The 25,659-nt window shown below is 31.9% G+C and overlaps 1 protein-coding gene across 4 annotated transcripts in view; it reads left to right on the forward strand.

Annotated features, from left to right (window-relative positions):
- The first annotated feature begins 726 nt into the window (after positions 1–726).
- LOC130892453 (glutamate-gated chloride channel) overlaps positions 727–25,659 on the forward strand; it is a 74,453-nt gene continuing 49,520 nt past the window's right edge. The window contains exons 1-3 of one of the 4 annotated variants that reach the window (XM_057797892.1): positions 727–1,063; positions 17,578–17,690; positions 17,826–17,893. In XM_057797892.1, the coding sequence (XP_057653875.1) occupies positions 996–1,063; positions 17,578–17,690; positions 17,826–17,893 (249 nt within the window). In that variant the 5' untranslated portion in view covers positions 727–995. Of the gene's footprint in view, positions 1,064–17,577; positions 17,691–17,825; positions 17,894–25,659 lie in introns of those variants that run through there. The other 3 variants (XM_057797885.1, XM_057797900.1, XM_057797907.1) reach the window with 3 other exon arrangements.

A 25,659-nucleotide genomic window follows, 5' to 3' on the forward strand; every position in this document is an offset into this window, starting at 1 on the left:
AAGAAGACGACACGAGAAGAAGAAGATGGTCTACAATTCGAATATTAAGACTTTCTTCTCGATAATTATTCAATAATTTAATAAAGTATCATTCGAAATTATCGTGAATATATTTTTTTATCTTTTTCAGTATTATTGTTCTGCTTGCGAATCCCATATTGTATTGTTTTTTTAATTGGAATACAATGAAAAATATATTTAAACAATAAGAGAATATCTGAAAAATACCTCAAATAAGAGAAGGTTATAATAATAATAATAATAATAATAATAATAATAATAATAATAATAATAATAATAAAATAATCAGTATCACAAGTTCTATCAAATATACTTATTTTCTTTTCAAATCATTTCCTTGATATTATCTGTTGAGACATTAAGTGATATTTGTCAATTTCGGTGTTATTGTAAAGCTACGCGTGTCAGTTACTTTATTTTTATCGGCATGTAGCGTAACGGTTTTTATGAAATTTGAATTAAGTTTGGCGAAACTTTCTATGATTCGATAATAATGGTAAAGAGTTTCATTGCACGAAGGGTGTAAAATTGGAATTCGCTGCCAAATCTTGTAACAAGTTTTGTGTTAAATGCGGTTTGGCGTTAGGTATTAAGTTAGTGTCAATTTTTCCACGTGAAAGAAGGAAATTCCATATTTTCCAGGACTGGCAAATTTTACGAGTAACACAAACAGTGAGCTATATTCGATCGTCGGCGCAGTGTAGAAAGAGCGGATCAATATAATATCCCCCTCACCGCAACCTCAGCTGCTACGAGTCTCCAGCAAGCACGAGCACCGCTGATACTAGCCATTATATTCTCAAAACTGTGAAAGCCCGGATCGGGTGGTGATCTTGTGAATGTTGGTGAAAGACAACTAGTAAACCTATGTTTCATTTGGACTTATTACTTTTTGGTGAATTAAATTTCACCTAATTTTGTGTTGGCTTTCAAAGTAACACGTTTTAATTTTTTTATTTTTATTTTTCCGAGTGATGATAATTAATGCAATGAGAGTACACACCCTTTTTGCACTTTTTATTCATGTTACCCATTTTTCATTGTAAGTTTATATATTTTATTATTTTCTATGGGTCATTATCCTCAAATTTAATAAATATGTCTTCCCAATTTCCACCATTTTTGGTTGGCAAGTAAACAATACTTCAAAACAAGATTTTTCTTAACCGTTTTTTAAAAAAAATATATATAATACTTAAAGTGATCCCAAGGATTTGGTAAGTTACACATTTTCTAGATAAATTACTCATATTATCAACTAATTAACCAACTTTCTTTTGACAACTAATGATTATTTATTCAAAAAAGCATGCTTCTTCCAAATGTGTAGTCGTAGTATTTTGAAAATGTAGTAATAGTCACATGTAATGAAATCAGGTCATTGACCGATATATTAAATAAATCAACAAAGAACAGTTAAAACTGACTGCACTTTTAAGCTATTCTACATAAATTCGTTGCGCTTTATCGTTTTCGCAGTTTCCATTATTGTATTCAAATGTAGGTCTGTTATATAATCTAAAACAGGGTGAATGATTGATACGGTCTTCCCAGGAACGTAAAACTTTATAGGGCGTATTTTCATGCTTTTGTAATTTAAACATAATTCAAAAACTGGATAATTTTCATAATAATTTCATTACATACAGTATCTATGATTATATCGACAAGTTTTTCATAAAAAAAAACACAAATTACTGTGTTATCAAAATTATTACATAAATTTCGTAATAATCACATTGAAATTGGAACAATTTTGTTTTGTTATAATTTTCAAACAAAATATTTGAAAAAAAATTAACGAAAATGATAAATTAAATTAAAAGTTGAAATAAGCAGCATATATAAATTGGAAATAATGAAACGTATATGTTCCCATTCTATTATTTTAGAATTGTACTTCATTTTAAATTTTTTATCCCTGAAAAGTTTCTGATGAGTTTCCTCACAAACTTCTCTACAATATAAACAGATTAAAAATATAAAACTAAAGGTTAACTTATAATAAAAAAGAATAATAAATATATTTCCAAATATACAATACCGATAACAGGATTAATTTTATATGAATAACATCGAATATGGTACATATAAAATAATTGATTTTTTTAATAAACCTTTTTTTGGTGGCAGACACAAATTCTAATTTTTGGCGAGAGCGCATGAAAATAGTACGATGCCTATACGAATTTACGTGACATTAAAAGTGGAAACATTTTCCTTTATTTGAATGAATTACTTCACATGAATAACACTTTATAGACATTTCAAAAATGTATTTTAGGCTCAAAGTTGTAAAAAAACTCTGTTTTACAGTATTATTTTAGACAAAAATTGTTGGAAGAGTTTATTTCAGGCCGTTATATATTATTTTTATATGAATAAAGAAATAAAATAAGTTGTAATGTCCTGAATAATCCATAAAATGAAAAATAATGTGTGTGATATGATATACCCGAAAAATTATTAACACATGCCCAGAAAATTCTAATATATTTAATATTTTATTGTTCACAATTTTTCCGAACGAATATGCTTATGCAAACCTTCTACTAATTTATATCTACTTCGAAAAATATTGACTATTGTATGCATTTCATAAAATGAATCTTTTTTTGGTGCATTTTTTATCTAAATATTATCATATATTTACAAATGTTCAATATTTAATAGACAGAATAACAACTAATGGAAACTAGATCAGCGAGAAAGTAGAAAATGAGTTTGGAAAATGTCAGTGGATCACTCCAATAAAAGAAATATCAGAATTCGTAGCACTTCCACTTTTTCACTTGAACAACGCCAAAATGGAAGAAATAACAACTATTCTTCCGTAAATATAAGCCATGGTATTCAATTTTCTCGAAATAAGGTCGAGTAATTTATATGGAATTTGATAAAAAGAACTCTTAAAATGAGGAGAAAAAAATTAATATATTTAGTGACAAAAACAATGGCAGAAATTGAAAATATTCAATAGAAACATTTGGAGATTCGAAAGACTAAGAAAAATTGTTGTATAGTGAGAAATATTGATAGAGATGAATCTATAAATCACCAGAAAATTTCTATATCATAACCTGGCCTGGTGAAATTAATTAAGATTAAGATGAATTAACAATTTGAAATTAAAGGAATACGAAGTAGTTTTACATTTTCAAAATAGATCTTCTCATGCTAATATTTTAACTTTGTAAATTATAACTTGAATAATTTAAAAATTATGTATGAAATATACTTATATGAGTTAGTGTTCATCACATATGGACAGTTTATGTTCTATTCAGCATTTTTAAATTAATATTGACTATGGAAGAGCGTATGGAAGAGAACAGAAATTTAGATTTAATCGTAACAAGGAAGCAAACAGTTAAAATTATTATTCCTATTGAATACGGATGCAGTTGAAGGTACGTTACCAATATACTGGAAATTAATAAGTCAACTGTGTCCCGGGTAGTTGTGAGATAACGAGAGACCGGAGAATATTATAGGAGGCCAATGCAGGGTCGGCCGTCGGCAACTACTTCTGCAGACAATAGATTTTTGAGACTGCAAGAAATGCAACGGCAAGAAGGCTTCAATAAGAATTGGCTGAAGTGACACTTAACAAACCGCGAGAAATGTTTCGAGATGTGCTGCAATTAGATCCAGAGCAGCTAACCTGGAAATACCGTGCTGTTAGGTTAAGATTTGCACGAAAGCATGCGAAATGGAATATTCAAGATTAAGGTAATAAACTTTTGACGGACGAATCCAAACTTTGCTTATGTATTTTAGATTGGACAATACTTGTTCATAGAAAAGATGGTGAAAGGTATATTCCTTGCAATATAAGAACTTTAACAAAATTGTGAAGGATCTATCATATTGTGGGGTGGAGTATCACAGGGCTTGAATAAAATACATTACTACTATATCTCTTTCTATTTGTTATTCATATATTATATTAATAGAAAAAACCGTTAAGACTATCTGAAAATGTTTAAATAAATAATAATAGTCATTCCATCTCATCGCAATGATTAAAAATCATAATGATGCGGTAGTTCTTTAGCAGGGTGTATTTGAATTCATTTTCAAACGATATTTCAAACAAATATGTGGAACCTCTTATATGACTATCACCCCAATGTTTTATTATTTGTAACCGCTCATTTTATTAATATGAGGTATGTTTTCACTGACATCCCAAGACGGATGAACTATCTTATCTTTTACGCTTTTATGTCTTAGATGCACGGGAATTCCATTAATAGAATAAAAATTCGAGAGCTATTTCTAAATAATATCATTTTATGAAGAGATGAATTATCTTCATTTTTATATAGATGACCAGATGTATTGAAAAGGTTTTTTACAAGAAATTGGTATTCCTACTAAATGTGTATGCTGTGGAGATTTCTCCTATTATAGTTTATTTCAATTACTATCAGCCGTAGTGATAGTATTAAATTATTATAACGTAGATACAAATGTATATACAGTGTGTCCCAAAATTCTCTTACCAAGCGCACATCACATATACAAGATTATTTTAGACATGTCCGTTTAACCTAACTTGTATAAGTTCATTCCAAGGAAACAAACTAACGCTATTAAATCGGTTTTAGAGCTCTGGTACATTGTATAATCATACAAACTATACATTTTTCACTATAAAATCATATTTCATATCATATGCTACAGGTAAATTTACTAGGTACCATGAAGATCGTTCAGTAATTAATTAAATAATTCTATAAGTACTAAAAAGATGAAATTTATTTAATTTCATCTTTTTAGTAAGATATTTGTCAAGAACTAGTACATAAACAAATTATCCCTAGTACGTTTATGAGCGAAATGGAATACGTTTTTAGATAACGATACTTTTGCTTCCAACACTCTCTTCACTAGTTTTGACTATAAGTGACATAATTTCCAGATCTTTCTGTATTTGTTCATGTGTTAACGTACCATTTTTTCTTACACCTCTCACACGCCTCAAATATTTCTTCTCCGCTGCTTGCGATGCACTTTTTTGTTTACTAGTGAGAGTCCATGTTTCGCAGCCATAGGTTAATATTGGTCGGCAAATTGCTTTATAAACTTTTAGTTTTGTACTTCTTGAGACTTCTCTTTTAATCATTAGGCAGTTGTTTATGTCGTAATATGTGCTTAAGGCATTTTGAATTCTTTTGGCAATTTCTGAGTCTTCATTGCCTGTATTTTCTATTTCTGTTCCAAGGTATTCAAATCTTCTCACCGTCCCTCTATTTCTATGTTTATCAATTGTTGTTTGAGTGCCATTACTGCAGTCTTTTTATGCCAAATGGCTTTAGTGTGTTGTTCCAAATGTTTGACTGTAGATCTTGGTTGTTTTCTGCTTTAAGGACTATGTCATTAGGATATGTTCCTTTTACTATTTGCAGGTTTTTGTATCCAGCGCACATTTTCCTTGATTGTCAGTGCTGATATTTATTGCATCATCTAGAAATATGTTGAAAAGTAATAGACTCAATCTCCCATCTTGCCTTACTCCTTCTGTTGTTAGGAAAGCCTCACATGGTTCACATTTCTTTTATATAAGCTCATGATTGCATTTCGTAAGTCGACATTCTTTCTAAACTTTCCTATATTGTTATCCTCGGTACTCTGTCTAAAAATCAACTTAACAGCATCATTTTAATCATGACTTTTCGATGAAAGTAAATTAGGTTAGAAATACTCAGTACACACCTTATATATCAATCGTTTCCAATACTATTTTTGCTGCTTTGCATCTTAAAACATTTTTTGGGTAACAAACTATAAAAATAGTCTACGTTTGCAAACTTTCAATTTTAAAAATATGATACATCATAATTTTCCATTTAAATTTTGAAAATGAAGGCAAAAAGCAATTTTCAGAGTTGTTGAAGCAATAAATCGTTCTCCTGTTCATTAAATCACCGATCAATAATTTCCTCAGGCCTGTGTCTGGGTCCTGTCCTAAAGGCTGAGGGAATGGGAAATTGTATTCTAGATCTGTTATTTCCCGTTCCGCAAGTTTGCTTTCCTTCGAATCAGTCAAAACTCTCTTAATTTTCTCGAATATTTAACGCTGCGAGTTCAAACAATTATTCGTAGGTTTATATTTTCTTTTCTATCCCCACATAATAATTTACGCTGCGTTCTGACGGCAACTTCAAATATTTAATTAATGTCTAATCTCTACACATCAGGAAGTGAATTATTTTTTAAATCACTTAAACTCATAAAGATGGAAAACTTGAAAAATTATTCACATACAAATTTGACATAACCTTGAACTCACATAATTATTAAAGAGAATATTAATATTCACTCTCATCAGCCATAGGTGGCTCGTATAAAGTGAGTTTTCATTTAGGCTACGTTCAATCAATAATTACTTTATTCATGGCATTTCAGTTTGGTGCGCACAATATTTGAAGTTGCTGTGGTTATCTGTATTATTCGATACGTGAGAGCAATATTATTAGAAAATTAAACAAAAGCTTTAAAGCGTTAGAAAACTACATGACACATTAAACCCTATTTAAATAAAAAGCTCAGAAACTGCAGAAGTAATAAAATTTCTACTTGAACTATCATTCAAAAATTGAAAGAAGCAGGAAAAAAATATTCATTTTAAGATTTGTCTATCAATGATCAACAAATAACACCAGCCTTAATTCTCTAGATAGTTGAGATAGAGATTGGCCAAGATGTAAATAAAGATTTTATGATTTCAATTTCTCAAAGGGACCTATTTGGTATTGTATGATATATATTTGTGAAGAAATTGGATTCAAGACACTTTTATATTCTATAATAAAAAAATTGCTTAATTATCATTATTTATACCATAAATATTAATTGTTTTGATGATTATTCAGAATCATATTTCCTAAATTATAGAGTTTTACGACAAATAAAAACAAATATTTATCATTGGATGTGACTATTGTTTTTCAAATATCCATTAAAATAAATACATATTTACATTCGTTTGAACCGATTTTCGAAATATTGTTGCAATTTCCGATTATAACGCATCAACGGCTTCTTCAGGTAGTTGACCTCACAATTTATTCTTGATCTGGGAGAATAAGAAGAAATCATTGGGTGCCACGAACGGTGGCATTTCCGGTTATTCCGAAAAAAGAGGCGACCATTTGCTTGGAACGCGAACAACTTTTGTTCGATTTGGCTCGTCTTGAAAGACCCATAAAGTCGATTGTTGTTTAGTTCCGGGTTCAAATGCATAGATCCATGATTCGTCTGCCACGTTCTTTTGAAGCATCGCGATTGAATTTTCTCAGCATTTCTTCGCACCAATCGACACGAGCTTTTTTTAACGATTGTCAAGTTATGCGGTATCTAACGTGAACAAAATCTTTTCGACAGCCAAATGTTCATGCAATATTGAATGTATGCGAGCCGATTTTGGACGATCATTTCAATTTTTTCTAAATTTTTTATCGCGGATCACACACTGCCTCATAATAGCCATGGCAGAAGAGTAATCACCTACTCACCTATTAAATAACTTGGCCGAGTACACGGCACTGAAGCTCGGTGAATCTACCTGGTAGGTATAATTGGACTTTTTATGTGTTTTCTGCACTTCTGAAACATTGATAGTAAATAACTGAAGTGAAGTGATTTATTTCTCCGTGATTATGACACCCTAAACATTTCCTGGAATATTATTTCAATGTGTAATCGATGATTTCAATAATCAATCTTACTTTTTGATCAAAACTATTCAAATTGATTTATATTTATGCATTTAAGAGGCAGAAATATTTGGTATATCAAGAAATTCCATTTTCTATTGATTGGAATATGAACGTTTCAGGAATTCGTATTAAGAAGTCATCTCGTCAGTAGGAAAAATGTTGAATTTCTTAAACGTAAATTTGTAGACTTGGAAATATGGGAATATTGCTTGCCGATTTGATCGTGTATACGAAAAAGGTATATCTATATTGAATTCAAATACAAAAGAATAGATTTTCAAAATTCACAAAGAAGAATCTATTGTAATTATAAAAAATAGAGGATAATCAATGGTCATAAAAATGTACTAATAATATTATATAAGTAACTTACCAATTTACTTATATAATATACCCTTGATACTAGTTTAGTTAGAAATCACTCCAATAAAGGGTCAATCCATTAAGTTTGTCAGTTTGTGGGAAAGTGATGTTGCCACCACTCGTTCAGTAGCCTACTACATCTAGATGTGTTCTGTAGTGTCGAAACAGGAAGTGGAACTTGAAAAATATTGGAAATTTCTCAAAATCTACTAACAGGACAGTTAAGGTACATCTAATATTTTTAATCTCATCAATGCAAACAACATACATTTTCGTTCATGTATAAGATTAAAATTAGCGTGCATTGAAAACTCTGAATGTCTCTAAATAACGCTAATTCTTCTTGTTCTTTCTCTCTAGAACTCTTCATACCCTTTCGATCGTCAGAGTATTGAGATTTTAGTTTTAATTCTCTTTTCTTTCTCATTCCTGTGCTACTTGTTGTAACCATGTTTTCCAGCGTTTTCCTTTCCTTCTTTTCTTATGTTTTTTGCTTATGTCATTTTAGATATTAGGTTTTGTGGTACTCTTCTCTTTACGTGTACCAATTTAAATATCTTTTAACAAATACAACTGGAGTACTCGTAGATCTTAAAGCCTAGAACTAAATATTCTGAAAGATAGGGCATTACACCAAGCATTTCTCAAGTAGAAAAATATGAAAAATATGCAATGGAAGAAAGTGTGCAGTATCGTGTTCGATAACCAAGCCACCATTAGCGCTCTAAGCTCTGATCTCATAAAATTGAGCTGGTTTGGCAATGTCTGGATAATTTGAAAGAACTAGGCAAAAAGATTAAAGTTTTCTTCTAATGGGTTCCGGAATACAATGAAGTAATGAGAAACAGCAGACATACTTGCTAAAGTAGGGGTTAATAAACACTTTTGTAAATCCTTCTGTTGATTCGGCTACAGAAAAATAGAGGAAATCTGCAGCAGTTGAGACAGTCAAAGATACAAGATACATCGGGGAACCTATAACCATAGATCTGTTTAGTAAGATTAATTCACGAAATGGAGAGGAGTCTTGTAGTACATGTCGTCTTTAGGGACAACTGATGATACTAAGGACATTATCTCGAAGTGTGAGTCTAGAAAGCATTACATCGAGCTTCATCTAAATATAGTTCGCGTACGTGGCTTCGATAAGAATGTAAAAATACTTCACCGTAGAATAAGATATAAGTGAGGCCTAACTGTTTAACTATTAGCTTAAATATGATTTGCAGCTTCATGCATAATTGACAATTTCTTGAATCTGAAAAAAAAATTCGCGATATCCCACAAACCATGATAAAATAATGATTTATATACGAAGACAATGAATTATACAAAGAAAATTTTTCAATTAACGGCAGCTACACAATTATACGTACAGCAATATTTGTAGGAAAATTGGGGAGATAAAATATTTCAGTAATACTATCTGAAAGTCTTAGTCATTGTTTTTTTTAAAATATTATTAGGAGAATGGAAAAGCACATGTCGATATTTGAGGGTAATTTTTCAGCTCATTATGTATGATATCTCTGACTCCTATGGATCAGGAAGACAATAGCTGCTAACGGCAGAAGTGGAAGCAAATCCATACAAATCCTTCCAGGAATTCCCAACATCTTTAACCATCCGGTTAACAATTAAAGAACATTTTCCACAGATTGAAAAAATAAACAGAGCAGAAGTTTGGGTTCCCCTAATCTGTCCAAAGAGGACAAAGCCAAACGATCCATCCCATGCAACGTATTGCTTCAACGGCACCATACAAAACCGTTTTCTGATCGCTGGATCACTGGAGACGGAAATTAAAAAACTAAAGTGAGATCCCTTTTGTTCGGTTTTATTTCATTGTGACCGATTTGCCAACCGCTCGTTTGAATCCATAAACATATTTTAATTAGTCCCAAGCTAATGTCATTTTTTAGGTTCTCATTTAATTACATTTGTTAAAACATTGACATCACATAAAATTTAGTTAAATTCAACCAATTTCATCAATTTTATACAAGTAATAGATTACAATAATAAATTTTAACTCATTGTATTGATTATACATTGTAGTTTCCCTGATGATGGGAAGAATATTCCACGGAAGTTTGGAATTATAGTTCAATGAAGAGTTCTTATTTCCAAATTTGATGATATGTGTTTGACAATATTTTTCTGTACTTTTAACAATTTAATAATTGAAAAAAACAGCCATTGTTCTTCTTTGAGTAAAAAAATTTCGCAGCTTATGAGTTTCCCTGATGAACAACAATACTAATTACTACTATTAATTACATTTAAACATTACATAAAATATGACCACCTTGAACAAAAGTGTTAAGAGTTACATCTTCTTTGGGAAGTTACAATGTGTCCCTAATTTTCCTGTTCGTACAAGACCCTTTCACATCTCTCTAGGGATACTGTCAAGAGAAAATAAATATCACAGTTTCCTAAGTTTGTGTTTGATAATTGATAGTGTACAGTATAAGTTTCGTTTCGAAACTTTCCAAGTTAAAATATGGAGACAAGTCGAACATTAGAATAAGTAGAATTGGAGAATAAATACAATAATGTATATTTATAAATAGAATCTGAAGTATGTATTGAAAGAAATCGAATTTGTAGCTTTTAACAAAGAAAATTTTTCGGGCTTAAACTATATTGGCACGTTGTGTTCGCAATACTCAGAAGAAAACGTTAAGAAGCTTTTCGAGAAAAGCTTCCTTTATATTAGTAAGTGTCTGTAAATTCTACAAAAAGGTTTTCTAGTGTTCTTATCTAAAGAGATTTCAACGTTTGCCCTCTATCAATGTTCTGCGTGACGCTCTTGACCTCAACATAAAATTATCGCCTAAATTGTGCGTGTAGGTGGTGCCTGGATAAGCAGAGATAAAAGAGAAGAGTTGAGACCGTCAAAATTACAACATAAAATCATCAATAAATATGCCAAAAACAATATTTGGAATAAAGAACTGATAGTCCAAGCAAGTTTCTAGTACCTAAAATATGACCTAATATTTTACGTTCCCTACATTACACGTGCTGAAAATGAAATATGCAACCTATGTATATCTCGTTAAATAATTGGCGAGAACAAAAATTTACACAATGAAAGTTTGAATTTATGACTTTTTAATAATGTTTTACTAGATGTAAATTATTTTTACTGCGTTTATTGTGGAATAATGACATACTTTGAGGATTAATAACTCTTGTAGTTTGAATAAAAATATTTTCTAAACGAAATTTTACCGCTTTATAGAAAAAAATAGTCATATAGGCAATTGGAGATATATACAGGACTTGATACAAAATATTCGAGAATGAGTAGATAATTTGAAAATAATACTGTGTCAAAAAAATTCATACGATCATACTGGCATAAGGAAAAGAGATTAATAATTATTTTTCATCCAGTAGGCTACTGTGAAATAATCTACTACGTGATATTCAATTACAAATTACAAGCGACTTGATTTGTTAATGTCAGTTTGCTGTGAATCTGGTCAATATCTCCTTCTATATACTATATCCGGATAGTTCTATACCCAGATATTTGAATTTCATTTCTTGCTGCATTATTTTGTCGACCAGCTTGCATCTAAGAGGTATTTTTGATGTTATCAGGATTTTTGTTTTGGGGGCAGAAACCATCATATTTAGAGATTTTTCTGTGCAATTTAAGCGATATAGCAGCTTTTGAAGGTCCTCTTCGGTTTCAGCATAGCACAGGATTGCAGTCACCCATTTTATATCCGTTCAATCCGCGTAGGTATTTGCTTTATTATTTCATCCATAATTATGTTGAAAAAGAGTGAACTCAGTGAGTCACCCTGTCGTATTCCTCTTTCCACGGAGATTAGTTCGGTGAGCTCTCCGTCGATCTTGGCCGGAATTTTGATTGAGCTGTATCGATTCTCTATGACTTTGATTAAGGTATGGGGTACTTGTCTGTCGTAGAGTAAATGTACAACATACTCTAACTGAACCCTGTCAAATGCTTTTTGCAGATCTATGAAACACATGTAGGCTGGTTTGTTGTATTCGATCGACTTCTCTGTTCATCCGACAGGGAAGTAACACTATTTATTTTGTTTGTTACTATTTTTGTGGTTAGTTTTAATGTTGTTTTTTCTGTTTTTTAATTGTCGGATCGCCGATTCTATGTCTCTGCTCTCTATTTGTATATCCTCATTTGTGGTTATATCTGAAGCATTGCGCTCGATAGCATCTTCCTCTTTACTGTATAGTTTTGTGAGATAATCATCCCAGGTTTTCTTTGTTATACGAGTATGTTTAGGTAAAATTAGTTCGTTGGTCTCTGTTCGCTGATTTCTTATAAATCGCCAGATTTGCTTTTGGAGGTCATAGAAGTCGCTCTCCATTCTTTTTGAGGAAGCTTCCCAGTGATCCTTCTTAGTTTGTCGTACGATTATTTTCGTCTCATTACGGATTGTTTTATATTGTTCGTACGATTCTTGTGTCCTCATCGTTTGATATTCTAGATAAGCTTTTTTCTTCTCTTCGCTCTTGTTTTTGATTTCTTGAGAGAACCATGGCGTTTTACTGTTTCCTTGGCATGCACAACGATCCAAAAATCTACATATCTCCTAAACCATAAATTTTATCGAGTTAAACAGAGAGTACCTTTTCGTTAAAAAAATCATTTTAGCTATTTTTAGATTGTACAAGTTGTCCCTGTAGAAGTTACGAATTGTTAACTAGTGGGCATGAGCCGTCCCTGGCCTTCAGATAATAGTGTGGAATTATTTATTCCGTCAAAACACGCTACATGGACATACCTAATCATCCATTAAAAATTCATACTATCCGTATCTATAATTTAGAAAATATGCTATAAGTTCTAAAATAGCAACGAGAGATTTTTTTTTTGTCACAGAATTATTAAGTCCTGGAACACCCTGTATTATTGCGAATATTTTACATATATGAGCAGTGGGTGTGAAATTGACAGTTAATTAAATTGTCAAGATTGAAACGCTTACTAGAAGGTTATAGAGCAAGATGTGTTTGTTGGGATGTAAATGCTGTTCCAACGACTTTAAAAGATTTTGTAACATATCTCAATAAGGAAAACATTTATGACATTTAATATGTAATATACGAGATTCGTACGAAAATTATCGAGCCTACTCTCTATAACACGTACTCATTGGTTTTCCACTTCCTGAAGCAGTTCTGAAAATCAGTTGTCAAAATTTCCTTTTCCATATTCATCACATTAGTTTCAACTGTCTCTCGATATCCTTTGAGCCCATATTTAATCTCGAAAGGATCCAAAGGTAATAGGACATTAGGAACTTTGGTGGAGCTGTTTCACTTGAACAAATTGAAAACTCCATTTTGGGATTGGAAATTTAGAATCATAGCCAGTAATGATGTAGTAGGAAAAACTTTGGTCCGGATTTTATTAGACTATTTTTATGTTCATCCGCTCGAGGTTTATAATACAATTAACCAAAATTATCTTTAAAATATGGTGATAAACCCAAATATCACGTTCCATTTCGAACGAGCAGATTTTCATCCATGCCTCTGTGTCGTATAAGAGTACAGGAAAGGCATAACATCGTGTCATCCTAATAATCAAAACAAAGTTAAGATCATGGCTGGGAAGAATTTTTTGAGTTTTATAAACCTTCCTCTCGCTTTGACTATTCTTGCTCGTATCTGCACGCTAGGATCTCATTTATTGTTCATTACGATTCCCGGGTACGTTAATTATTCTATTTGATCTATTTGTACGTTAATAACATTGATTTCTCCTTCTAGTACATTTTGTTATTTAGTTATGACCTCTTTATATTAAGCTCTCGTCTGTATTTCTGGCAGTCTACAACAAGAAGGTCTATGAATCTCTTTTCAAACGAGCTGGTTACTGAAACAGTACCATCAGCGTAACGTCTATTGTTGACAAATTTTCGATTAACTGAAACTAAAATAGTTGTATAAAATAGTATTAAACGGGGTTTAGACAAGGCAGAAGTGCCACAGATCATAATGCAACTACAATGTATTAGTTCGAGTAGAATCTACAGATGTACCGGGTGTCCCAATAAGAATGGCTCTCGGCCATATCTCGGGAACCGTTTATAGTACAGCTTCGAGAAAAAATTTATAACATAAGTGACCTCGACAAAAACCTGGAAATTATTTACAGAGTTGTAGGTCCACCGTCGGAGGGCGTAATTAAATACGAAAAATTATAAAATGAATAATTTAAAAATTTTGCCAAATTAAGATGCAACAATGAAGTTTTAGTCTATCTCTTCAAATAAGAGGTGGGGGAAAGCGGGAACTTTATTATGAAAAACGCCTGTAAGTCCAGTTCTACTTAACCTATCTATGCAAACTTGGTAATTTTGAAGGAAGCTCCTTGCTACCAATGTAAGAGTTATAATTTCGAAACAACCTAATGAGTAACGTATACGCTAGAGGGCACTATTTATTTATTTTTTTATACCTAGCTATCCTTGAAAAATGTTAAATGGAAACATGCAGTTTTAATTAAGGAATATAAAAGAAGACCCAAGTCCCAGAGGAAAACACAATAAATGTTTTGACATATGTGCAATTTAATCCGCATTTAAGTATTAGAGCAATAAGTAGAGACTTTGGAATAAGCAGAGCCACCGTTCAACGTATTTTGACAAGGTACAGGTAAATTATGATGTAAAAAGATATGTTTCTTAAACGAAATATACCCGCATAATATTATTTGTGGGCATGGTTATATGTCCGGAAAGATATTTAATAGGACATTATATTTCTTTTAGATTTCATCCATATCATATAGTACTGCATCAACAATTGGTTCATCGTGATTACCACAGAAGGTTGGATTATTGCAACTGGTTACTACATATAGTATATGACGACCCTCATTTACTGTCACGTATTTTGTGGTCAGACGAAGCTATATTCTGTAGTGATGGTACGGTTAATAGGAATAATAAGCACTATTGGTCACAGAATAATCCACGCTGGTTGGAAGAAGTTCAGTATCAGGGGCGATGGTCGGTGAGTGTATGGTGTGGTATTGTAGATGGTCAGATAATTAGACCTTTTATTTTTGGCAACGCAACTAACGGAGGACGCTACCTAAATTTTATAAGGGATGAATTACCACTTCTTCTAGAACTCGTAGGTCTATGTTGTTTCAGCACAATGGGTGTTTGGCGCATTTCTCCAGACAAGTTAGAGAATTCTTAGATAATGCTTCTATATCTGGGGTCGAATTAAAGACCTTGTTTGTGCAATTAGACCCACTACTAGAAACAACATGATTAAGAGAATATTAAACACCATTCAGAGTATTTAGAGAGCAGAAATTGAGACTGCTGTTCAATCCACTCTTCAAAGAATAAACACTTGTATTGAAAATGATGAGCGACAATTTGAACATTTAGGTCGTCACTAGCGAGGTACCTTAAGTTTTTAACTTCTATACCGCAGTTTCCCGGTGACTACGTAATATTGACATAATAATTGGAACTATTATTAATAGAACAAATGTTAAAATCCGTTCAGTCAAACCGGAGTGATTTATTTTTAAAGGAAAATGCTTAAAATTTACACATTTCTCAAGATATCTTGTAATACGAAAAAGATATCGACATGCGGGTTTTGATATTCTGTTGCTAATTTGATCTACTTTTATATTCCTTAATTGAAACTGCATTTCAAGGATAGCTAGATTTAAAAAAATAAATAAATAGCGCCCTCTAGCGTATACGTTATTCATTAGGTTGCTTCGAAATTATAACTTTTACATTGGTAGAAAGGAGTTCTCTTCAAAAAGACTAAGTTTGCATAGATAGGTTAAGAAGAACTGGACTTACAGGCATTTTTACATAATAAAGTTCCCACTTCCCCCACCTCTTATTTGAAGAGATAGACTAAAACTTGTAAAATCAAATATACGCTGAATTTATTGAAGAATACGATAACCATAGTTTAAATGCATCTTGATTAGGCAAAATTTGTAAATTATTCAATTTATAATTTTTCGTATTTAATTACGCCCTCTGGCGGTGGACCTACAACTCTGTAAATAATTTCCAGGTTTTTCTCGAGGTCACTTTTTTTATAATTTTTTTTCCGAAGCTGTACTATAAACGGTTCCCGAGATATGGCCGAGAGCCATTCTTATTGGGACACCCGGTACATGCTCTGGATTGATTTTGAGCAAGCGTATGATACAGATAGTATGAAGCAATGAAATATCTTGGGCTACCAATCAAAAGAATCAAGTTAGTAAGCATTAATTTCAAAACAAAACTACAAGAAAAGTAACGGTAGATGGTCGAATATCAGAAGCGGATTAGGAAAAGATAACCCACTGTTAATGTCGTTCAACATAATATTGGAAGTTATTACGCAGAAAAGTCATATATATTATACAGGTACTATTTATCAACAAAAACATCAATGTATTGCTAATGCGGACGATTTAATATTTTTCACTAGATCAAAAATAGAAATGCGCAGCACCCTAGCTAGGTTGGATGAAGAAATGGAAAGAACAGCAATATAGTAGTGTTGAATTTCAAAAAATTATCAAGATCAGTGAAAGCTAGAGTTTACAAAACAGTATCGTCAGAAGAAGTAGAACAAATGAAAAAATAACCGCCGTTTGTGATCAACCATAAAACATCTAGGTTTTAAGGACACTACTAGTTAGATAACTGGGGCTCGTCTCCCGAATGAATAATTATAGAATACTGAAAAAATTAAAAAAAAAAGATCACCAAGTAAGAAATGGAAAGAAGTGAAGATAGATATAAAAAAATTTAGTGAATAAAGTCGAGCTAATAATATAAAGAAAACTCTAAAATGATCTAGTTAATTTGTGCCCAGATTCAAGAAAAACTTCACGACCTAACCAGTCGGTACCTACATATACCAACAAGTTACTTGAATACTTCTGGAAAACGCCCATGCTCTGAAAAGGTCGATTGATATGAAATATGAAGGTGGGCTCAATACTTTTGAAACGTATAATTACTCCAAATTCATAGTTTCATAACGACACTTTTCAAAATAGTTAAATCATTAACTAGACTGTTTTTATTTTTAAACAATAAAAACTCTTGAAAAATAAACTATCTATTAATAGTTACATACATTTTCAAAAAGTGAAAACGATTGCTTCTATTCCAAGTTTGTTTCGAAACTTGGCCTCGGGCCATTTTTATTAAGAAATTTTGTTAAATTTTATCCAACACAACTCACATGCTAAAGATTTGAAGATAAATGACCCATATTTGCAAATCTATTCATAAAATATATAACAATAAAAATAATAGAATTATATCGGAAAGTAAAAGAAGTAAAATAATAGAAAAAATGCTGTTGTTTGATTGTAAGCCAAATTTTTGACAATCTTCTTTCACTTTCTGAAGTAAATTATTTGTTACATATTTGATGAGAATTACTTTTCTTTCTGTTATCTTAGTTGTACAAATGTCAAAATCAACTTTCGAGAAAAAGAGAAGGAAGTACTGGATCAAATTCTAGGACCCGGCAGATACGATGCTAGAATCCGACCATCTGGTGTAAACGGCACCGGTAAGTAACCACTACTTAAAATATCATTAAAATGCGGCCAAACAGACGTAGATGCGACGGTAAAACGGGAGATGTGACTATAACATGTATGATCCACATATATATAAATGTAACACATTATACTCATACCTTCAGATGGACCCGCTATTGTTCAAGTAAACCTGTTTGTACGGAGCATAGCGACAATAAGCGACATCAAGATGGTAAGTGGAGGACCAGAAATATTGAGTAGGTTAGTGTAGAGGTGCTCCACGTGCTATACGAGCCAGCATGGGGTGGCAGCAATTGGTGATTACTATTTCGCGAAATAAGCAACAGTTCTTTCTAAAAAGTGGTAACTTCGAAGCATATGTTTCACGTAATTATTGAACATTAGGTATATCCAAATATTTGATCTAACCAAGCAAGTATCCAGTAACCAAGTGCTTTGATATTTGAGAAATTTAATCAATAAAATTAAGTCAGCTTAATAAATGACATCTGAACTCAAACTTTACTCGAATACATGAATAATAACCTCGCCCTACATACGTTCCTATATGAAGATGCTGATGCTAGATATCCCACTGTTGATTTTCCATTTCTAGAAGCTAAACACGATCGTCGATGTCTCGAACAGACAAACTAAACTCTGTTTTCAACTCACCTTTGTACTTTCTCAAGTGCTTTTGCTTAAAATCTTAAAATCTTAATAACTGTAATAATATTATTTTTAAATGCTGCTTCTAGCTATGAAAATTATTATTTATGAAGAAATTACTAGGACCAAAGAACAAATTAATGGAAAAATAAAAGAAAAATTAGGTTATGAGGTATTGACTAATACAGTAAACGTATTTCAATAACACAATACATCTGCAAATTTTTTCTAATTTACACTATCGATAGATATTATTATTATTATTTGATACACAGAATAACATAAGAATGTTATAGGATACAAAAAAAAAACACCTCAATCTCATTCCACAACATCCCACAAGTGGAATCTGATTGGTTCTTGAGATCACGATACCTTCTATGGAACTAGAACCTAACCTAACCCATCAAAAACCGTCCTTGGTACGGTAACGATTCTGCGTAATTAGATTAAGTGTTCCAACCGGACAGTTATCGTTATACAGACGATTCTGTTTTGTGTTTCAACCAACGACCGTGCATAGCCGGAAATTGCGCAGAAAATATTATTTAAACGCTTCTAAGAACGGGCTATATTAGGAGCACTAAATTAAGAAGAATAAAATAGGTGTATATTTGTCTATGATCTCTCATCAACCCATCAAAAAACTGTCCTTGGTACGGTAATGATTTTGCGCAATAGAGATTATGTGTTCCAGCCGGGCAGTTACCGTTATATGAACGATTCTATTTTGCGTTTCAACCGACTTATGTATTTTTGTGAACTGTTTCCGGGACGGTCTTTTCGATACTTGGTTGATAGCAAGTACTTTTACAGAACCGTGCCTAGCCGGAGATGGAGCAGAAAATATCTATGAACGCTTCCAATAACCTAGCAGGTTGGAACAAACCTTGTGTAGTATATAGGTGGCACCCGAATAGTATAGAATGAAGAAAGACATCCAGTGTTGTAAGAAATACTAAGTAATCAATTTTATTCTTCAATTTAAAGTAGAAACCATCCGAGGAATAAAAAGGAAATCTACAAGGCGATAAAAGTGAATGGGAGTTGAAACGATTCAACCAAACAAAAGGAGCGATGGGCTTATAAGTTAAGTACAAATATAACTTGTACATTGAGTAGAAGCAATTTAATTTAACCAAATGTAACCTAACCCAACCCAACCTACGAAAATAAGTGATTCTGACATTTTTGTGAAATCCAAGTAACGTTCACAATTCAGGTAATCCCACGAACCAATTTGATTTCACTTGCGGAATGTGTTAGCATAGGATCAAGACTAGACTAGACTAGAATGAGTGCAACACCTAAATATCGAAAACCATTACATTGATGATCATTACATCTGAATACTTCATCTGGATATATTTGTAATGATATGCCTGATATGGTATATTTAATATCTATTTAAAATGAGGTCTGGACAAGTGGCAGAATCGGTGTTTCAAAGGACAATCTGTATAATGCTGTATTTATGAATTATAAATTATAATTTTCAACATAATTTCCAAAAGAGCATTGTAAAAATATTTGTTTAACAACCCCTTTCCCCTATTTGCAGTCCGTAACACTTACAATGAGCAAATGGTTGAAAGCAATATATAATTAATTGGAGGAAAATTGCTCAATGACGATTTTTTTCCTTTTAAAAATAATTTAGTTTGATTAAGAGATAACTACACAATATATACACGACACTAAAATATCATGCAGGTCACTCGTAAGACACCTTGTTAGCTTTAACTGGTTGAGAGGTCTCATTAGAGGATGAGCCAATGCGTTGGGATGATTTTCAATGCGGTGAAGATACTTCTGGGAGAAATAGGATATTTCTCCTTAAACTTACTTCAGTTGAAGGTCACAATGTTATTGGGTACGGGTAATGGATTGCTTACTAGAATATCTGAATATTTTTTAATGAATTGCTATTTTTGAATTAGGTGCCATGCCTCTTAGTTGCATACCGTAACTTCATACGTTGTTGCTTGTTAGTTGGAATCTTCGACTTACTAACCAGTATAGTTTACTTGGTTTTGGGCCAAATTGCTTTCTCTTGGTTAGTATGTGTGTGATCTCTAGATTAGTCGTCTGTCCAGAGGAATTCCATGAAATTTTGTATAGAATTGGTATATTTGAGTTGTATATAGTGCCCTATCACTGACTCCCAAGCTCTTTGTGTGTTTCAGTGAGACTTTATATAGTAACAGCTGGTTGTTGTTTGTTTGTTGGGATCTTGGATCTACCAACCAGTCCTATTACTGAGTTTTGTGCCTAATTTCTTTCTCTTGGTTAGTATGTGTGTTCTCCAGGTTGGTCCTCGATCTAGAATTTTGCATCTTCTTTATGCTAAAAAAGATAGCTGTTTAACACCACAATTGAACAATTCCCTCCTCGTTAGATGTACGTAACAAGAACAGATTTGTTTCCATTCACCTGGTTTATCCAAGTTTTTAGCCACGGGAAAAAGGGGTATAAGTTTGTTTGCAATATTTGGGAACCAAGAGCAGGAAAAGCAGTGTCCGCATATGTTATGATAGTTACGTTGTTATGTGAGGAAATATCAGCTGGGTACATAAGATAGAGGATCGAGCATATGACATAAGGGAAAAAATATCTGAATCTTGTGAAATTAATAGTTGATGTAATCTAAAACTAGAATAAATAGTTGTACAAAAAGATGATGTGGCCAACCAACACAATATCTTGAAAATATGATAAGATGAAACGATGAATATGATAACGATGAAAATTGCAAGATCTGCAGAATAAACAACTGCGAAGAAAATTACTGGACAAGTTAAGATTTTTCTTTTAATCTCAATCCTCAACTTTTTTTTGAGAATTAACCAAGGACCTAGTGAGAGATTCAGGTCTTCCAAAGGAATTGCTAGGTTTAAGACTAAGAAGGAAAACCTTCAATTATAGAATTATCTTGTAACTTTTCAATATATAAATAACAACAGGCATGAAATTACTTAGTTTTTTCTCATAAAGAGAAATCTAGTTTATTGTAACGATATTCATTGAAAAAGAAAATAAATTTATGATTATAATAATTTGGCAATTATTCTCAGAGAAAGTGGATGGTATCTGAGGATTTACTAGCCATGTTATGAGGTCAGCAGTGCGTATCAGCCGTTTTCTTTGTTTGTGATATAGTAGTGTCAGGGATGAACATTGAACAAATTGGATGATCACTACGAGAAACCGCAAACTCGTTGAGAAGAATTTCATCAAAATAAGTTCTCTTTTTTATTAAATTAAGACAGTAACATTTCATGAAATCACTGCAAAAAGAGGAGAATATGTTACGTTATATATTGTTAAAGTATTTCGTCAAGGAAAACATTGTAAACCACATACTGACAGCGTATAAAGAAAAGGTGCAAAATGATCTCAATTGTTCATTTTTAACGTTCCCATTTTAATTATATTTCTGAATATTTGGGAAATAACAGATAAGCGATTCCAACAGGTTATCTGAGATATCGAGATATATCCTCCAAGGAGTATGGGATGTCAATATTTTGGCTGAAAACAAAGTTTGGAACGAACAAAAGAAAAAATAAAGATTTCATCAGAAAAAAGTAAACTTAAATTATGAGGATTATTGTTATGCTTTATATCAACCCAAACATATAATTCAATAATAATATATCATGCAAATTAGGAAACATTTTATAATAATATATTGTCTCCATTTAAGTTATAATTTTCAGTCCTCTCAGAGTAGTTTGGATTAAACCTAAAAAATATGGAAAGAAAATAAAAGTATTAGGATTGAGAAAAATGTTTTCCCTTTTATTTACAATTTAATTATAATATATAATATATTGGTAAATAAGTGACAAATTTCATGAAAAGCAATCAATACATTGAGCTGAGTGAATAAATTTAAATGAAACACTTTCTGAACTTTATTTTTCCTACATAATAAGCCTATTATTTGTTAGATTCACAAATTTCGAATACACATCAAGAGCTCATTAGTCTAATTAATTAATTATATCAAAACGAAATTTTCCCATTCTGTGTACATCCTGTTTAATTATAACATTTCTTACAGAAAAGTAGCTATTTGATAAATCCTTTGAAATTCCTTCTAATTGAGAATTAAATATTTATTAAGTAGATCAGAAAATTTCAATTTCTTTAATCTACGAGGGTTACTACTTAAGTTTTGAGATAGACTAATAAAAACAAATATTTATAATTGGATGTGGATTTATTGTTTTTCAAATTAATCTCCATTAAGATCAATATACTTTTTGAACCAATTGTCGAAGCACTTTTTGCATTCCGATTGTGGTACCACCAAAACATGTGATTTGAACGCGTCAACCGCTACTTCAAGTGTAGAAAAACGTTGACCTCGCAATTTATTCTTGATCTGCGGGAATAAGAAGAAATAATTGGGTGCCAAACAAGGCAGATGACCCATCAATTCGATATGATGACTGTTCAATACGGTTTTTGTTCAAACTGATGTGTGAGGCTTGCATTGTCGTGGTGGAGAATGTTTCGTCTATTGCGATTAGTTTCCCAGATTTTTTCGAACACTAAGAAGAAATCATTGGGTGTCAAACATGTACGGCAGATGACCCATCAATTCAAAGTTATGACTATTTAAAAACTTTTTTGTTTGGAGTGATTTGTGAAAGCTCGTATTGTCGTTGTGGAGAATGATTCGTCTTCTTCCATTGATTTCCCTGATTTTTTCGAACACTCCTGACAAACAAATGCTGATGTACCATTCAGAATTTACTACGTTACTCCAATAGAATATAGAACATTTAGAATAAACACGTCCAGTTATTCCGAAAAAACAATGCAACCATTTGCTTTGAAGAGCTTCGTGCGCTTACAAATATTGCATCTCGATCGTCTTGAAAGACCCACGCAGTCGATTGTTGTTTAGTTTCGTATTCATATGCATAGATCCATGATTCGTCAGCGGTCACGATCGTCTAGACATCTTTTCAAGCACCGTGTTTGAATTTTTTCAGCATTTCTTTGCACCAATCGAGCTCTTTTGGCAATTATCAAATTACGTCGTGTACAACGCGAACAAATCTTTTCGAAAGCCAAATGTCCATACAATATTCAATGTACACGAGTGGAACTGATGTCCAAGTATCTTTCAATCTCACTGATGAAAACCTGTGAAACACGGTTGCTCAAGAGTTGATTAGCACACTACTGTTGGTTTAATTCACGCCGAACTCATAAAAAATTATTGCACGATATTGTTCATTTTTTTATTGATTAATGTTTCAAGTATCTATATACAACTAAAATAGGCAATATAAAATTTGATATATCCACACCAGTGTTGCCATATCTCAAAACTTAAGTAGCAGCCCTCGTACTACATGTAGAGAGAGAAATGAAAAAGTTTTGTTTAAATTCGCGTTAAATCCCAATCACCCAAATTAGTACCCAAATAGACATTTCATAAAGTCAAAGAAAGTTTTACATCCACTACATCTAAAACAAAAATATGAGGATGATTTACACAGTAGTAATGTCTACTTATAGGTGCAAGTGCTTCAATTCAATACTTCTATGATTCACAAAAGCTAAAAGGTTTCTCAATACTTCATAATCGATACATGAAACATTGTAATCACCAGTAACTCAAATTAAATTTCTCTTCTCATACCCAATTTATCGAAAATCATCCGACAGTAAGACTGAGATTTAATGCAAAGGCTTGAGTAGTAAATTACAAATTGACTTATGTGCGTCCACTCAACATTCGACCCTCAAGCCTGACAGGCATGGTGGTATCACCGTCGTTGTTTTGAGCTCGGTTAATACCAATAGCGAAAACCTATTGCCACTAAGCTTCTATTTGTGGCTTTGGGGGAGTAGCTCTAAATGCATGGAATCTTTGTTTAAGACTCAGATCTACTGCATTTCAGAGAGAATACCTTTTGTATCAATAAATCTTTGATTTTACAGCAAAGATTATTATCAGAACTGGTTCGACAGTAATTCATCAGTTAATTTTCTATATGGATGACTAGTTATTCCAGTATTTTCTACTTAATGGGACGATTTCCATGTGTGTTGAGAAATATAACGAAAATGAGGAGAAGTAAAAGATTCGATCTAAATCATTAGATGTGATGACTGAACAAAAGAAAATAAGACAAGAATGGAGGAAACGGGAGTAAGCTGTAAACAGTATATTTACTCTGATGATAATAATTCTTAGATCAATGAAAGATAATCACCATATTATGATTTCGTACGCCGCTGGAAAGAATAAACAAAATGACGGGGCAAAATTGAGGAAATACCTTTGTAGGAAAACTAAATTTTCATGTTGAAAGTTCAGTATATATATATATATATATATATATATATATATATATATATATATATATATATATATATATATATATATACAATACATATTTTCCGTTAACAATGATAAATGATGCCGAATGAAAGATATATTGAATTTTTATAATTTGAGCTGGTTCATTGTTATAAATAAGAATAATGTATATCAGGAGCAGCCTAGTGGAGCAATTTTAGGAATGAAACAATTTTTCTTCCATTACAATTTAAATCAAAAGCTTCACTAATGGTTTTATATTTTTATATTGAATCAAAACATGGCTTTGTTTGATATTCGGGCCATTACTTCGTAACATTCAACTTCATTGTTCATTATGATATTTTTTCACGCGAAAAAACAAACTTACCAATAAAATACTGTACAAATATAACGTAAATATAATTTATCATTCTCGAAACATTTTCTTTGTTTGCCGTTTTTCTTCTCATTAAAAAAAAAATAGAATTTCCTCGATTTGTTTGCTTTTATTTTGAATTGTTTCATGTAGATTTAACGCTTCCAAAAGATTTTATTTTAACAAAATTCCATGAAATGAATGATTGCGGTGTAAATAGAAGAAATTGAAATATATAAATGGACTAATAAACCAAGCTATTAAACTGGTGAAAGTTTTAAAAGATTTCATCAACAATGTAGTAGTATAAGATAATACCGTAAAAATAGCGGGAGACTTGAGATAAAATGAAGATGAAAGTGAAAGGAAGGAAAATACTGAGAGGGTTTTGTACAATATAAACAGCAGCTATCAATCATGAGTTAAAAAGGGACTTCTTAAACAAAGGCATGAGTTTTCATGGAAAATGTGGAGAAGTCTTTTATTGTTTGTCATCCACGTGTACTTCATTTCCAACTATATATTTTTTCTGAAATACTTTTTAAAAAGTACTTTAACTTCGACACGTAAAAATAAATAGGCCGTCCCAAAGATTCATTTTACATAGACGCAATCTACTTGACTA

Source organism: Diorhabda carinulata, chromosome 1 (genome assembly GCF_026250575.1).
Source record: "Diorhabda carinulata isolate Delta chromosome 1, icDioCari1.1, whole genome shotgun sequence".
Taxonomy (NCBI): Eukaryota; Metazoa; Arthropoda; class Insecta; order Coleoptera; family Chrysomelidae; genus Diorhabda; species Diorhabda carinulata.